This window comes from Aspergillus nomiae (assembly GCF_001204775.2).
Source record: "Aspergillus nomiae NRRL 13137 chromosome Unknown contig00038, whole genome shotgun sequence".
Taxonomy (NCBI): Eukaryota; Fungi; Ascomycota; class Eurotiomycetes; order Eurotiales; family Aspergillaceae; genus Aspergillus; species Aspergillus nomiae.
Genome location: NW_015378093.1, coordinates 68584 through 85873, shown reverse-complemented (window position 1 = coordinate 85873; position 17290 = coordinate 68584). Strand labels below are relative to the sequence as shown.

Sequence of the window (17290 nt, the reverse complement as noted above, 5' to 3'; positions counted from 1 at the left end):
TAGACGGATTCCGCTATTTCTTCGATGTTGATGAAAGACATTTTCAAGATCTACATCATTAACTATGTACGAAGCTGACATAATAGGTCTGGACCTCCGATCGATGTTCTGGAATGTCGCATATTCATTCGTATTGCGGGGTATGTACATCTGTGTCCGTGTGTTGTAGGTCAAGTATGGATTCGGTGGTTGGTTGGACTTTGGGGCCAAGATTGTTGTTTACTGCCAGGGATTGGTTATGTGCCTTCCTGGGTAAGTATCTTCTATTGGAAATAATTGATTTCTAGTCATACATAAAGCATGCATGTATGTATATGCTACTTGTGCTCTTATGCTCAAACAAGGAATAATAAAATATACACCGAATATAGCTATGAACGAGTCAGAAACATTCCAGAGAGAGAAAATAGTAAAGTTTGCAGACCTTGCATGCCTAAAATGCAGGTATCAAGTGTTCTCCATGTTTATATTCTTATGACTTGTCACAGGTTTGTTATCTATCTATCCCCTTTGGGACATATTCAACAAGCATCAAACTTTTGGTTCGAGAGGGTTATTGGAATAGTCGCCTATAAAAGTCTCAATAGTAGAAGCAAAAGCAATATCACTATTAATCTGATCTGGCATTAATAGTTTGCGCGGTGGATGAATCTAGTTAATCACATCAAGTCTAGACTTTTTTTTTCCTTGATAATTGTGTACCTTAGCTCACGGACATTTTCTCATTTTTATCATTTTTCTCTTTATGTAAATTCCAACCTCTACTTTGAACCGGCGCCCAATCCAGACTGGACTCGATCGACATGATATGTAACAAAAACAGGGACAAATTATCTCTCATAAAAGGAGAAAACGCAAAATATAACACAGAAACAATGACCCACTCGCCTGGCTCCCTGCTATGATGGTATATTGACAATGATAATGATGATGATCATGCCGTTTGGATATAATCTGGAACAAACAAATGAAACAAGCAAAAGAAAATAAACACAGCCGGCAATGGGTAGGAACGAAACCGGTCAATCAATCAATCAATCCGTAGCATCGAAATAAAAGGTGGATGTTTGTATGTATAGTAAACTCGTTTAGTTTTTGCTCGCTCTTGCTGTTCTCCCCTTTTTGTCTACCGCATTCCTGAGTTCGAGTTGAACAATCCGCGTATATCCTGCTGGTGGTAAACGCCTCGGTGGCGACCTGTTCCCTATCAGGGAGTTCGTCGCAGCATAAGTGTGTGCCAACAAAGGTCTGAAAAGAAAATAACCTGAGTGAAGCGCGGCCAGACATAACCCAGAATCAACTCGAAGCTCGATGGCTCCCCGAGGAGACGGACGAGTCAAGCTCCAAAGGGCACAGCCAAGGTCAAGAGCCATGTATCGAACAAGGATATAAAATCAGCGAACAGATATCATATGCAATTATGCAACTCACGCAAATAACCCGCGAACCAATTGTAACCCAGCCAGACCCTTCGACTGCCAAGTTCCATTATTTGACCTTGCGAAACGCCAATGTTGAACATGAAAAGAAAAGGGGCAAAACATAGACATAGACACAAGAATAAGAAAAAGTCATATACCTGCCATTCAAAAGCAAAAAAGAAACAGTTCAACCGAAATTATGTCATTTTCAAAGAGGTATTGCCTCATTTTATACAGCGTCATAGGATCTAGTTCAAGTGACTTGAACTCCTTTTGACGATAATTTTGGGGTAACGTTCGACGGGAAGCCGAACGTCTCGATAGTTTGCTGCGACAAACTGTACAAGTGCTATGCAATAGCACGAACTGCTGATATAATCGCCTCGTGAAAGATTGATCCAGCAGGTCGAGATGCTGTGAACTCCAACAAGTAATCTTGGGTTCGCTCATTGCAATGGCATGTGACACATTCTAAACATTCGTAATTCATGCTGCTCGGCGCAAATCCAATGAAGAGTGTAGCCGATCTCCTCAGGGCCTTCATCCGCCTTTTCTCAGAGATTCATCCGCAGGGAGGGGCTCGGCACCGCCATGGAACCCGTGGCGGTTTTCTGCATTCGACCTGGCATTCTTCTTCTGCTTCTTTTTGGTTGTCTGCCAGCCACTACTTGCGTGGTTGCCATGAGAGTCGTGCGTCGTCGAGCCAGTGCCATTCGTGCGTCGTGTAGGATGGCCGCCATTCCGTTCTTTGTCGCCTGACCCACTAGCGTGGTGGGAAGTGTCGGAGCGGTTTTTAGGTTTCGACTTATGAGAGTTTCCATTGAGCTTCTCTGAAACATCAACGCCATTTGGTCTGCGTTTACCATTCGACGGCCCGTGTAGCTCCGGTCCAGACACCCCCTTCTCCGCGGCCGTATGCCTGAGACGAGAAGAGTCCTTGTCCGAGGTTTCCTGGTGAGAAAAAGCCGCCTTGTGCTTTTCTGGACCAGGCTTCGCCAACGGCTCTGTCATTTTCTCGCTGTTCGAGAGATGTAGGCTTTGTAGACGGCTTGACAGCAGACTGGGCTTCCCACCGTGTCCGTTGGTCAAAGCGTCGGTTGGTTTCCGAGTATCGATTCCCTGTCGGCCGAAGTACGGAGTTTGGTCGGTTTCCACCGAACTCGTATCTTGGTAATCTTGAGAGAATGCGTCGGAGACACTGGCGGGGGTATCAGTATTGTGATCATCCGAAGTCGATGTACAATGGCTCATAGCACCACAGGGATCATAGTTCTCGGCAGAGATAGGGGCAATGCGCGGTTCAGTGAGAGGAACCGACCCATCGACAATTAGGGGACCGCCCGATGCCATGGGCCGTGCCGTTGCCCGCTGCTGCGTTGACCCAACCTTAAAAGCCTGCGTAGAGCCGTTGTCCGGAGAAGAACCAAATGCTTCATGGGGGCCGAGTGTAGACAGATATTCGTGAGAGTTGGTAACGAAGGGCATGATAGTGCCGTTCGGTAATGCTAAGCCTACCGGTGTTTGCAGTGGAGACAACATGGCGTTCTGATGATATGTCTGCAATTGTGGTGAGGTGGCAAGGTAGTAGGCCATATACTCGGCGGGCCGACTTTCATCCAAGTATGGAGAGCGAGACACATTGGGCATACTACTAGGCATGAAGTTGCTGTCTTCTTCGCTCTGCCCACCATCAGGTGATGCAGGCGTATTGCGCTGCTTTGAACCTTGTGGGGGATCTTGCGTCATGGAGTATATTGGGGCAAAGCTCGGAAGGGAGTGAACCGACCGCGCGGGCTGCGACTGAGCTCTGAGCGATCCGCCTGGGGAGCCGTTCGCAACTGACGATCGACGTGGATTGCGCCGAAGCTCTGGCATAGCAGTTGGCGCAGATGGCGATGGTGGGTTAGTTGTACTATTGCCTTGCACGCCCGTCATCGCAACCGGAAGGTACGGGGTGCCATAGTAGACATGCTGGCGGAGCTGCGTTCCGTGGTTCGCTGTTCCGGACCTTGAGCGAGAGTTGTCGTCGCCGGTTGACTCCTGTTGCTGAGGCATCGGAAACTGCATGAATGGCTGGCGGATAAGCACAGGTGGTGGTCTCCCGGTGAGAAGTGCTTGATTTTGAAGCTGTAATCGGAGTTCCTGTTCCTGTGCTTGGAGGATCTGAATCTGCTGGTAGAGATGATCATGAAGAAGATATTGAGCTTGCTGCGCTTGCAGAGATAGTTCCGATGCACTCATACCGTTGCTGGCTTGGCGGAAGCTATTGGACTTATGCGGCGTATTTGAAGACCGACGGCTGCCATTATGTCCACCACGAGGGTATTGGTTCGAATGTCGCCCACCACGGCCACCGCCACGACCGCCCCGGGAAGACGGAGGTGCGGTGAGAACAGGCCGTGGTTGAGGAGGCGGCCGCTCCCACGACCGCTCTTCCTCGGGTGGATACTCGTATTGCTCACAACAGAGCTCAAGATCTCCTTGCGACAAAGCCTTGAATGCTCTTCGTAGTTCGAGATGGACGCCTCTGAAGGATGTATCATCCGCAGTATTTCCCAAATTTCTCGACGTATTGAAAGGCTCTTCCACGCAGAGGCGATTATTCTGGAGTAAGTGCCACCCCTTGGCTTCCTTCGAAATCAGCTTACCCTCTCGAACGGATACAACGTACTTTTCGTAGTTGAGCTTATGGCCATAATACTTGAAGAACTGGAAAAGCAGGTCGCCTATGCTTTGCTTGTTTTTCCGTCCATACCCAGCCAGACTGCCAAGGTCATCGTCAAATGAGCAAACCAATCCTTCCGGCGAAATCTTCTTCTCATGGGGCCGAGCCTGAAGACTGGGGAGAATTGGAGGGTCCCGCGTTTGGAGGAAATTAATGATCAAGCATATCCATGTATAGGAGCTTAACGTGCCACCCAATCCTGAGACAAATCGTCAACACCGAGGACATTAGAAGAAATAAGATGCTGTTTGACTCCCCCACGGTTGAAACATACCGGCATCGCAGAGTATCCTCCGCTTCGTCCAATGTTTGATGATCATAGCCAACGGCCTCACACGCTCGTCAATCTCGACGTAGGTCCTAACCATACGCGTATTGTCCAACGCCAATGTGTTGTTCACGTTCATGTCGCAGGCTAACTGTAACTCCGGATCCCAGATCTTCACGATGGGAACTTTTGCATGAGAAACACAAACGACCCGTTCCATGCCATCTGTCAAAAACGTTAGCTGGGGATCGCGACCTGGAGGAATCAAGGAAATCCCCTTACGTCGTGCAAGAACCTCCGCTAGCAAACAGACATGCTCGAGCTCCTTATATGTCGTTGTTATACAGATATCCACTGCACCAAATTAGCCCACGGACTGCAATGACGCAACCTTTACATACCATCCGAGTCGCTTGAACAGAGTTTATTCCCTGACGACCCAAAAACATGGACCTTGATATCCCGACCAGGCCATTGTTCGTTGAATAGCCTTTCCAGCTTGCGAACAAGTTGGCGTCGTCGATCATCACTCTCCGCAGACGGCAGTAATCGATCATATACCTCCAACATATCGTCGGTGAGTTTCTTCTCCTCCTCCGGCTCCAACCGTTCCTTGAGACCTTCCCTCTCCTCCGGCAACAGATCGGCACCCAGGCTATACGGTATCCTTCTCCGGAAGAAGGCCATGGCGGTTTCATATTTACATCCGGAGAACGGTTTTCGTAAGGATGGCGGTAGGTGCGTGGACTCGGAATGGGTCGACCGAGGGGAAGTGCTTCCGTGCGGAGGGGAGGGGGATCGGGAGTGGAAGGAGAGGTTCCGCGCATGTTGATACGGCGTTGAAGGGAGGGAATTCGACTGCTGGGAGTTCAATGGGGGCCTAGTCGGTGCCTCTGACGACGTGTCGGTGGACAAGTTCCACGGCATAGTCGAGGCCTTTTCCGACGCTATCGGTGATTTCCCACCTGGACCGGAAGCCAATTTAGCATTCCCATAGACGTCTGAGATCATATAGCGATTCCAACGTTGACTGACAACGTTGGCCTCCACGAGGGGTTAAGAAAGAATAATTCCGCCGTGGCCTGAAACCGAACAAACGCCGTTGGTGTGCAAGTTCACCTATGAAGTCTACTCCGGTGTCCAGCTTTTTCTCCGTGCGGAATTGGTCTTTCGGTACCGAACGTACAAATTCGCGATTATTTCAGCCAACGGATGATACCTTCGGACGAATAACAGACTGAGAAAAGCGAAACTCTGCGAGAGAGTGGTGCACGCAGGGGAGTCACTGCAGATACCGGCCGGCGATGGCGTAGCAGAATTGACCTGTGCTGCTGCGGCCCGAGTAAAGCCCTTGTCTTTTTTTTTCACTGGTCGAGAGACGTCTAACAAAAAGGAAGAAAAGTAATGGCAAGTAAACGAAGAGTGAAATTTGAAGGAGTCCACAGCGAGGGTGAATAGAATGTCCGTCTCAGTGGCGACGGAATGTCAGGGTGCTGATGGGATACTTTACGTTGTCGATCGCCAAACCAATAGATCGAACAGTGTTTTAAGGGGAGAGAGCGATACACTCTAACCGGGAAGGGCTCACTTCAAAAACCACACAACTTCCGGGGGGTAATAAGACCGGGGGAAGACAGGTTTTCAGAAATGAAAAAGAATCAGAGGGGGGAAACAAAAGAAAAAAAAAAGAAAAGAATCCAAACTTCCTTTTTTTTTCTTTCTCCTTATTTTCCCATGTAAGGACCAGCCTAAGATTGAGACCGAAAGGAAATGATATACGGGGGAGGAATGGAAAGATTTGGGGGGAACGAACTTGGAACTGGGAGTCGAAAGTTCGGCGGGAGGGCAGCACGCGGAGGGGATCAATCACTTTCACTGTCAAGTCACTTTTTCCTCCTACTGAGATGGTGAGCCTGAGCCAGGGGGCAGTCAATCAGCATTCAGCGGTCATCCTTAGTCACTTTCACTGGTGCAGCTTTAGTGACCTGGGTGGGCACCGCCAAATCCACGGGGTTAATCCCGACCACGCTTCAGAATAATGATAGAAGCCACTAAAAATATAGTTCTTTTCAGAATCGAAGCAAAAAATTACATATAAGACAAATATCAGACCAACCACCTATCATGGAACAGGAAACAGGAGACAGGCATCACTCTGTCTACGAGAAAGAATTTATAGAAACTTGAACTGTTCCGGTGGTAATTTAAGTGCATGCCTCATCCTCCAACCTTAATATGGATAACACCAGCTACAATCCTGGTTTGATATCAGCACAATTATTCGGGAATGACAGTATATCAATAGAAAGATATTGGCTTGATTAGGGCTTAAGAATTACATTTCATTCCTCCGGTTGCTGCTACGTACCGCCATAATTTTTTTCTCCTTTTTTTTAACCAGTCAACGTCTTAAGTATTATTGCTGGAATTACTATTACCACATACCACATCATTGGAGCCCACCGAACTGAATGCCTGGGGCAGCCGTCGGATGTCCACACCAGGAATGAAATCCATACTCTAACAGGCGTCCGACACATTGGAAGGGGGTCCTGTACTATCTCAATGGGAATTTTAATTTAACAACAATCTAGTCGTGACGATGTAACCACCTCATCAAATGATCCAATCTCCTTCAGCCACAATTAATATGTTAATCTATATAGTCCCAAAAGGGCGATCCAGACTGGGTGCTCAATAGTACAATTCCAGTTTGATTTAACCCAATGGGACCTCCTCAGTCTCATCTGGCTTTCCTTTGTGTCCAAAAGACTTACTAAAGTCACCAGAGAGAACCCTCAATGTATGTCGTTTCATTGTTTCTCTGAGTCTCTCACCCCTGAGCCCCGCGTTTGTCCATTTTCTCTTTCATCCGTTCTCTGGGTCGTGTCGGGTCGAGGGCTCTCAGTTTCTATCGGCGAATGGACCGAATTTAATGCGAGAGTCCCGGCACGTGTGCCGGGCCTCCAATTGAAACATTAAGGAGCCGGCCCACTTTTGGCGGACAATCAAAACTCTCTTCCTGACAACGGGTGAACTGTTCTTGACTATATTGTCGAGTCTAGTCTCGCTTATGATTGTTTAGTTTAGTCGTTATTCTGCTGCCGCGGGAATTATCACAACCAGCAATGCTCAAATTTACCCAACTTGGTCAGGCGCATGCCCCGCCGAGTCGTCCTCAAAACGGATTATTATTCCGCTCCGCACGCCAGCAGATGAAGAATGTGTGTGTCTTAGACATCAGGAATCCATCCTGTATTTTTAGTTCCCAGTGCTGCATAAGATCGGCGTATAAGTACACCTCTCTCGGCCTACTCTGACCAGGCAAGGAAAGACCCCCCCTCAATTCTAAGTTTGGACCAACGACGCTGCCGGTCTTTCGAACAACAAATTCCGAGCTGAATAAGGCGAGAAATCAGCACCATTCAGCTTGCTCCTTCTCTTGCTTGCCAAATCTAGATCATCATCAGGCACTGTGCGCTGGTTGACCCATGGGTGATTACCAAAGTCTAACCCGGTCCGGGCGGTCATAGGAGTATGTCCTCAAAGAAAGACAAAGCGGGAACCAAGCCACCGGGGTGATAAGACGTTTACTCCAGGCTCCGTGCGTGGACGTGATGGGCGTACTTTGACCGGCCAAAGATAGCCCTCGTTGGCGAGGGCTGCTTGTCAGCTGTCAAAAAATACCAAATCGACTTCCTGACTTGGATAGCGACGCCTGTATATGTCGGGTCATCGTGAAACAAATGAATGGCGATCTGACCAACTCCAAGATATCCCCAAGTCAAGTGCAACAGCCACGTTGACTTACAGGTCTCGCTCAATATGCATGTAAGGTGGCAGGCAGCTTTATGCAGGTGGTCGCTAGTACCTTGGGTACGTCAGCATCCGTAGTACTACTGCATATTGCATATCATCCAATAATAGGCGGATCCTCACAACAATAGCGTTGGGACCTAACATAGAACCCTTAATTCTTCCGATCGGTCCGGCATTCTTCTATAAAGAGGGCAGACCCCTCGAGACTCAAGGATTGGCTTTCGCACTAGTGACCGTATAAGCAGAACGTCCACCTTACCTCCAGGTACCTATGACACTGTAGGAAACTCACGATGAGATTATGATTGGTGAACGTAGATCGTATTTTCAGGCTAAGTGTAGGGGGCCTGAGGACACATCTCCTCCCACCTCTTAATATCCGGGCTCCTGGCTAAATACGATTATGCAGACCATAGGTGCTTAAGACCTTGGAGTCATCGTTCATAGAAAAGCATCTGGGACTGACATGTTAAATAAGGCCGCGCGTGAATGGTGAGCTCATCTATTATTCTTCCTATATGATTTGGTATCACGCCCTACCATTAAAAGATAGCGTTTTAGGATGTCTTTCCTGGGAAGTTCAGAATATCAGCGAGGTGCGTTGGGTTTCAGAACCAGGGTGACAAGTAGCTTATGTCCGCGAGTCGCGGTGTAAGACTGCTTGGTGCACACCACGGATGTCCAGAAGATGTACATACATCAAATAAGTGATGCACCAGTAAAACCCAGTCCGAGGCCTTGTTGTCAATACATCACGTGGGCCATCGGCTTTCTACATCGGATACTGTGCTACTTCCGGGAAATCCCTCGAATCTATGCTGATCAGGATGTGGTATTCATGGGACGAGCCAATCATTATGCTATTCTTTATACACAGTTTGCTTAGAGAAGCCAGGTTGCAGTACAAAGTACGGTAGAAGTGACTGCTTGAATCATTTTCGTCGAGATCGAGGCTACGTTTTCATATTGGTCCCCGATGTCGAAGGCGGCTTGCTATTCCTCGCATGCATTTTGGCTACGATAGGTGGGTGCTGATATCCAGATGACGATGCCTTTGCCATCATGAAGGTTACCGCGTTCAAACCACGCTCCTATTCCCGTCGTATTCGGACTAAGTCTTTTTAAAAGAAGAATATGATGAAGTAGTGTCCGTAGCTATAGCAGCCATGCGCCAATGCTGAAGAATCGCCAATTGTAAACAGTTGCGCGGAGTCATACCAACCCAGTAGAGATGATTTGCCTTTTACTACCAATCCATAACATCCACCTGTTTACATTCGATCATGTCGATTACGGCAACATATCAAGGGCCATAACACGAAAGCAAGGTTGAAGAACAAACCACTGTTGACCTGGGGTAAGGAAATTGAGCGTAAACATTAACGGTGTACATAGCTTCCATTGCGCAGTGCATATCACTTCTATCATGATTCGTCTTTGAAAGTGATCAATCGTGCCATCTTTGTGGTTACTAGTTTGACCTGTATATTTGCACAAGACGTGTCCGTCATGTGCGTCCCAAATGATATTTCTATATGTACTATTCTGTATATTCTGGTCAGAATAGCAAAACTAGATGTCGGTGCTAGCCAGAAGTCAGTATTGATGATACTTTGCTTCTTAAATGTATGCTGCCGTCAGAGCTTATAATAGCGTTTGAGAGCAATGCTCCCTCCGTATACAGACTTACAGTGGGGCTCAAGTATTGTGACTTCCGAGATGTACTTGAGAGGCACGGGGAGCAGAGTATTGAATTTCTCCTGGTGATCCTGTGAGTTAAAAGGGGTTTGGTGATTTATGAGCCCCCCGCACTAGAAGACAAACAATGTACAGTGTCCACGAAGGATCGAGTTTAGCTAGGTTACATACATGCGTCGTACCTTTCGCAGACATATCAAGGAAAAAGTATTTATGTTCCATAATATATCATCTATCCTTGAGTTTTACCTGCGTTTTTGATAGGTTTGAATCTCGCGAAAAGTGGCATATCAACGGTTGTGCGGATAATACTAGCTGTGGACGTATGACGGCGAGCTCCGCGCCACAGGCTCAACAAGTCCTCTTAATGGTGTGATATCTTCTACTTCTCGTGAGTGGCTTCCTACTCGTAGGACGGTCTTAACTCCCGAAGTGTGTTCGCTGCTACTTGCCCTTCGGCAGCGCCTCCTGACAAGGAAGAGGATAGCCAGGATGATAGCTAACTCCACTCCTACGCCACCAACTAGGGCCCCCATAAATGTCCTATTCCCATCATTATCATTAGAACGTGGCGTAGATGTCCCAGATGTCATGGGAGAGGATGAATCGTGATGATATGCTCTGTGCGAGGAAATTGAATAGTGCGGAGTCTATGCCTATTTTGAAAGAGTAGATATAGCTTCAATATCCCTTGAAACTGCAGGAGGCATTGTGTACCCATGTAGTTCTGGCTCTTTTTCATACCATGAGCCAATAAAGAAATTGAGCTATTATAGGCCGATATAGACTTACACTAAAAATTGCTGGGCTATTCTCTAACTGAGCATCGTACAGGAATGAGGGCATATTGAAATAGCTAGCTCGCTCTTCAACATACCAACTCCTCCTTCCAACGATTCCAAAGATTAGACTTCTCTAAGCTTCACGTAAATGTGACATTCACTCATCGTCAAGGTTTCTTGCTTGATACCATTTGAATGAGGGGAGAGACAGATATGATCTACCCGAAGTTAATATCTTTAGAAAGGCTAGTAAAATGAATACATACACATCAGAATACAAGTCATAAGATATAGCAACTACTCCAGCTAACACGTAGAACATTATTGACAATCTCAACTATATTGAGTGGGTTGACCCCATGATGCGATTGTAACGTCCATCGTCAAGTGTTCCCTTCCAAAGTCCCAGCCTCTATGATACCCTTCAAACAGATCTGTAAGTACATTTGCTACTGTCAAGACACACTATAGCAGATATGTAGAATCAGATCTATAGGGACTGCTATTTCAACAGTATCGCAACCACGCGATCCTCGAGCTGATGAACCCCCTATTACTATTCCAGTAGTAGGCCGTCGGGCAGAACACTGCCGCTTTGGATAGTTTATCTCTAATATTTCAAATACAGCAAGATGGCCACTTAAGAAAGTAGGAAATAGACAATTTGCATTGGCGTCTGAGTGGCCGTGGAGTATATTTATAAAATTTGATGGCAAGACAGATAATTGGCTAGTCAGCTCTTACACCGTCTAATACTGTTTGCATTGCACTGGGTATGGATTCCTTCATTAGCTCCGATCCAGAATAGTATACGCAGGGACATATCCATGATGATCATCACGCAACGGCTTGTTATGTTGCCAGGATCTCACATTCAGGTGGGACCGAGACGTAGGGATCAGCCATGTTCTAGCTTTTCAGAGACTACGTCTGTCTTGGCACAGTCAAAAATTTTGATCTCAATCTCATGGCTCATTAGGCAAGCTGGCACCTGTTCCCAGTGTCATTTTTAAGATGACCGTTTCATCTGCGTGCCGACCCGCTCGGAACCGTGCACGGGGCGAAGAGTTCAAAAATGCTGTCAGGAAGTTAGGCGTAGTACTCCATGCCTATTAGCGCTAGAGAAGTTTTCTCTGGTCGATAAATCTCAATAGGGAAGCCAACCTTGGAATGTGTGAGGAAGTCTGGAAGATATAGTATCAGAGCGGGTGCCGAAGTCTTGTACAAGGGACAGCCTCCTTACTCCATGTATGTTGACGATCTGACTAGCCCCCAGGGCAACCAACGAAGAAGGAGTATTCAAGAGAACTCAAAGGTAGGTCAGACATATGCAGCGGTTAGTCTCATTGAACTACCGGGGACTTTGCTGATTAGAAATGAGCGCATCTCGGCACAGAGCTACCTCAAGATCAGTTTGACTATTCGTGGGGCGGAGCTGATTGCGCGTCTTGCTAGTGGCCTTCTTTCTTTCAGTTGCTATACATCTGAAACGTAGAGTAGCCCTACGTTTGAGTTTCATATATGCGAAACCTGCAAGGTCGGTGAGCTCTGGTGAACTAGTTGCCTTATTAAAGTCTACGCTATGATAGCTCAAGATATAAAACAACTTCCTATCTTCAGAAGCCTCGGAGCAGATTTGGACGATGGCCGATTGAGCTGTGTATAGATAGTAATATGTTAAAATGAAACATACATCGCACTTATTTACATTGCCAGGTAAGTGACTAGACATTGCCTTCAGTTACAGACATTTAGTATGCACAATGGGGTTGTTTGAGATTAATGTAAAACCCTACCCAGTTGCTAAATGAAGAGGAGCTTGGCGGGTGCAAGACCCGTATAGTGGCCCTCTCACATGCGGGAGTTGTCAAAGCGGCGATTTCGCCCATCCGTGGGCAAAAATATACCTCCTCATAATCTAAAGACGTAGAAGACCCCCTATTGGAATAGGCAAGCAAACATAGTCGGGCTGACATCATACATCGGGAAGAGACCATTGCAGATCATCATGGAACATAGGAAACAGTGCACATCCTTACACAATGAACGCAGATGGATTTCAGACAAAACATTGCTCAAGCTTTAAAGGAGTCGCAGACAATTGAAGTCTTTGGAACCAACTGAGATGCGACCCGCAAAGAGACTGGCGCTAAACTCAAAGTAGCGTACCCTGGAGTTCTAATTTAATCCCCACGAGGAATGTGGAAGTCAATTTGGGTTTTCATCACTAATTATGTTCGTTATCAATAGAAATATGAATGGACTATACCCACTACAACGTAGTAGTACTTGTATGACCTTGGATGGCACCCCTTTACGGTACGGTACAGATTCTGGTCCCGATCACACCTTCATTTTTTTAAGGAGTCCAAAGTTAAATACTAGTATCGACCCCAAGTACTCCCTACTCTGCATAGAAATGCCTCAATTCCCACCCCCACGAGGTAGAATAGCTTTGTCAGAGTGATTGAAAGTACCAGATAATCTTCTCTAGTGTCGATGTGTCGCATCATCACTGAGACAAGGTGAGAATAGTGCTACTCACAATGTCTTTCGGATCTAATCATATTCACAAGAGATAATACCCAGATAGGAGTACTTTGGTAGTACTCTACTACTTCGGAGAAGTACTACCTCAAGAGGTGGTGGGACGGTCTCTATCAAAAAGGTTGACGGGCCGCGCTAAGAAACAAGACAGATTATTACACCCAAGAATAATCTCCGGTTACCGGCTAACCCTCAGACAACCCATACGCCATTGTGCAGCGGCTTCTCTGGGATGATGCCTTTTCATAGGACTGCTGAGCCGGAATATGATTTCATCTATTTCCAATTAGGCATATCAGCAGACTCATGGAATCATAATCCCCCTTAATACTGAAGACTTAACTGTCTAGGGTAATTAATTATTTTGTTCTTTCTGTAAGGTAGATATCTTCACTCGGTACAGGAACTGTACGGATGGATACCGATTTTTGATACAAGTGGAACGGTCCCGGGGAACACCGAGCATTTGCCTTATAAATCCGATCATGAGATATCAGGAACAGAAGAGGCTATTCCAGTACTTCAGGGTAGTTCTACCTACAATGGAGGAGTATATGGTGACTTTCAACCAGCCCCTAAACTACTTTTCCTTCCCTGGAGTAGAGGGAGGAGAATAGCAGGTGACTAGACGGGTTAAGGAGAGGTGGTGAGAGTTCACAGTATTAATTACCAGCAAAAAAATGGGGACCGGGAAGAAGCGATTCAACAAGCCGGGTCTCCATCACCAACCAGATCAAGCCAAATCCATCCGATGCCCACCCTGCTCTTTTTATTGTTAATAATAATTTTGTATTTCTCGGGACTGGTGGATTGATTGTGTGTTGTGGTGTGGACGAGAAAGTGTGTTTGTGTGCTTTTCTCCCAAGGTGGGTGGTAATTTTTCTTCCTATCTGCTTTTCAATTTTCAATTTTCAGTTTTTTATTTAATTTTTTCTCTTTTCAAAGGGCGATACCTATTTTTCCTTTTCGAGTCTGGAGCGTTGCCCAACTCCGTAATACTGTACAGTAATTCGAAAAACAATCTCTATCTTTTCTTATCCCCGGTCAAGGGAAAAAAAAAAAGAGACAGACAGAAGGAAACAATCGCGCTTTTTCGTTTCTTTCCTTTTCTCCCCCTCTTTCTTGTCCCCTCACGGCCCCAGTCCAGTCCAGTCCAGTCCAGTTCAAGTCCAAGTTTCTCACTTTGGCTTGTCGCACCTGCTCTGTTACCCGACCACGTCCTCCTTCACCCTCTCTCGCCTTCCCTCCCTCTTACCCTCCCCTCCCCGGTTTCCTCTTCCCTTTTCACACCTTCTCAGCCCCTTTGATTTCCCCACGCCAGACTCTTCGTCTGTCGTGCCTCTAGGGTGAGAAGTCGCTGTCTATTGCTACCATTCTGCCTCGTTCACTCGTGGTAGAGCCGTCCGGATCTTTTGTTGGGAGGATAATCACTCCTTTTTTTGTAAGTCCACTCCCTTACCGAACAACGCATGGGCATTTTGGGCTGCGCATGTCAACCCGCCTTCACAGAAGTTCTTGCTTTTATTCAAGAAAAAGAGAAAATAAAGAAGAAAGAAGAAAAAAAAGACCCCTTGCTCTTCGATTTGAAAAAAGACGCAACTCTTTCCCCTAATTTTATTGCAGTCGGGGTGTTCCAAATGATTCCGTTCGTGTTCGCTGTCGGTCGAGAGAGAGAAGCCAAGAAATCATAGAAAAAAAAGTTTCTGATACGGAGTGCTTGAAGAAACATTCCGCATGCTAAAATCAGTCCGATTAATGTCATCGTTGATCACCGTGCGCCTTCTCTCTCTATCGCTCGCACACCTGGTTCATCTATTTGGAACCTCCGCTGCAATCCGCAATATCTTGTCATTCAATTCCATGTTGTCTTAATCTAGCCCGGGAGCTTACGCTTACCCTCACTTCTCAACAGTCTCCCCTGATCATCTCCGAGCGGACCATCAACCTTCGCAGCATCCATTCCATTGATCGTCGCGATTCTTGTCGGTGAATATGTCTTACTACGAACCTCAAGGTTGGCAGGCGCCCGCTGCGCGCCAGGTATCTTGGGAGCAACCTGCTCCCCCATCTCGTTCGGGTATGGTTTGATCATAAACCTGGGCGATGGTGCTCTTGCCCTCATACAGTGAAGCTAATGCTCCGACTCTCAGGATCGAGCTCTGTCTCTCAACGCGACGAAGTTCCTGCTTTTTCCTCTCAGTTTGACGGTATGACCGTGACTTCCCTATTCTATCATTGCTCCGACATGGGCTTGAGAAAGACAATCTGCGAAATACCGGCTATTGGTGGTTTTTGGTTGGGCTTCCTGATCTGGTCATATATCACATCATGCTGGTTACCGTGGATTGTTATCGGCACTCCGTGTCGCCGAAGAAACAGAGTCGAACAATTGCTGACTCCTTTCCTTAGAGGTGGATCGTGCTATTGACAACCTTGTCAAGAGCGGAAAACTGTGGTCTGCTCCTCGGAGGGACTCGATGCCCATGATGATGGGCCGCCCGTTTCCCGACTATGGTATGAAACCTTAGACTGCTTTATTGTCACCTATCGATATCTAAACATGGTTGCAGATCCCCGTGTGTCCAATACCATGTCCCAGCGTCACCACTCGATTAGCGACTTCGACGGAGCCAGGATGCACCCGAACCCCAACCTTCAGGGGTTCTATGCCTCCCAACGTTTTCAGGGACGCCCAAATGAAGTAGAGCACATGATGCAAGCAAAGCGTCGGATGGCGGCACAGCGTGAAAGGGAGCTCCGCAACTATCACCAGGAGCAACAGTACAACCGAAGTACGTGGTAGCATTTGCCTTTGGAGCTTTTTTTTCTTTTTTTTGGCTTCTTTCTCCAATATTCCCCATGACTTCTTCCTTTGCCCACATGTATCGGTTGCATTGTATAATACATTGGGACGTGGTTCCTTTCTTGAACATGAGTTTTAATATTCTTTTCTTTTCTGAAAGGCCTGCTTGCCGAAATGTCTGGAAACAAGTCCGATCGTTCGCTCAGTCCGGCCGCCATGAGCGAAGAAAGCCGTCGAGAACTCCTAGCTCGCCAACATAGGGCTTTGTACGGCAACGAAAGCCCCGCCTTCTTCCCTCCTGGCAGCTTTGCGGATGACAACCCACGATCTGAGAGCCACGGTGGCGGTACCCCAACATCTGCCACTGGTGTCCGTGGCCCGTCCCCGCGTGGTGTTGATCCTTTCGGGATGGCCCAGACCCCGGTCCAAGGTAGTACTGATAACGTTGCTCAAGCTGGCGCGTCTCTTCAATCCCCTTCTCGCGCGACCAGTACGTCTTCGCCTAGCTCGGGCATTAACCCTGTCTTCGGCAAGTATGACAACGCCGAGCAACCGATGACCTCGACCTCGTCCCCCGGAAGATCCGACTCGCCCTCCGCGAGGCAGGCGCATTCGAAGCCAGCCAGCGGTCCCATTGGCTCCGTGGGCCCTATCGGTTCTCGCCCGGTCCAGCCAGCGGGTCAAGTTCAGGCTGCCAACCCGGCTCTGAACAAACGCTCCACGACACCCCTGCCATCTCCTCTTGGTTTCGGCTTCACACCAGGTGACGCAGGCGCAACCAATGATCGTTCGGCCTCGTCGGCCTCGAACCCTTCCACCTCCGCTTCTGCCGGAACTCCCGGTGTGAAAGAGTCTAGCGGTGGTGTGGCACTTGGCTGGGGTAATGGCGGCGGCGTTTGGGGATCGAAGAACGGACTGGGCGTCCAAGCCTCCGTCTGGGGTTGATTTACGAAACAAACGATTCGGCTCCGATTGACGCTTACTTCATCATTCAATATGCGTTAGCTTCTATGTCGTGGCGTTATAAGAGAGGGTTCTATTTATGATTCAAATCTTGGGAAAGAGCATGGTACATATATGGGAGAAGTGGTGCAAGAATACGTTCTGTTTAGCGCTCCGTCATATGTGGACAGTTTAATTGGTACAGGTTGGTTTACTGACTATGGAACTTGGTTGGCCTGTTGGTTACTGGAGTCGGTATTCCCCCCTTGGTGTGCTTTTGGCATT

General features: G+C 47.4%; 2 protein-coding genes across 2 annotated transcripts; one reads left to right on the top strand and one right to left on the bottom strand.

Moving 5' to 3' along the window:
- Window positions 1-1961: 1961 nt before the first annotated feature.
- ANOM_003442 (PAP/25A associated domain family) lies at window positions 1962-5425 on the bottom strand (the record flags this gene model as incomplete). Its single annotated transcript, XM_015548699.1, has 4 exons — window positions 1962-4345; window positions 4421-4639; window positions 4697-4768; window positions 4816-5425. 4 exons carry the CDS (start codon window positions 5423-5425, stop codon window positions 1962-1964), a joined length of 3285 nt encoding a protein of 1094 aa, XP_015410030.1.
- Window positions 5426-14596: 9171 nt separating this feature from the next.
- On the top strand, window positions 14597-17008 carry ANOM_003441 (uncharacterized protein; the record flags this gene model as incomplete). Its single annotated transcript, XM_015548698.1, has 6 exons — window positions 14597-14701; window positions 15173-15337; window positions 15411-15467; window positions 15670-15774; window positions 15831-16052; window positions 16224-17008. Coding segments are annotated over 5 exons (1266 nt in total), but the record flags the coding sequence as incomplete, so codon positions are not given.
- Between the last annotated feature and the right edge of the window lie 282 nt (window positions 17009-17290).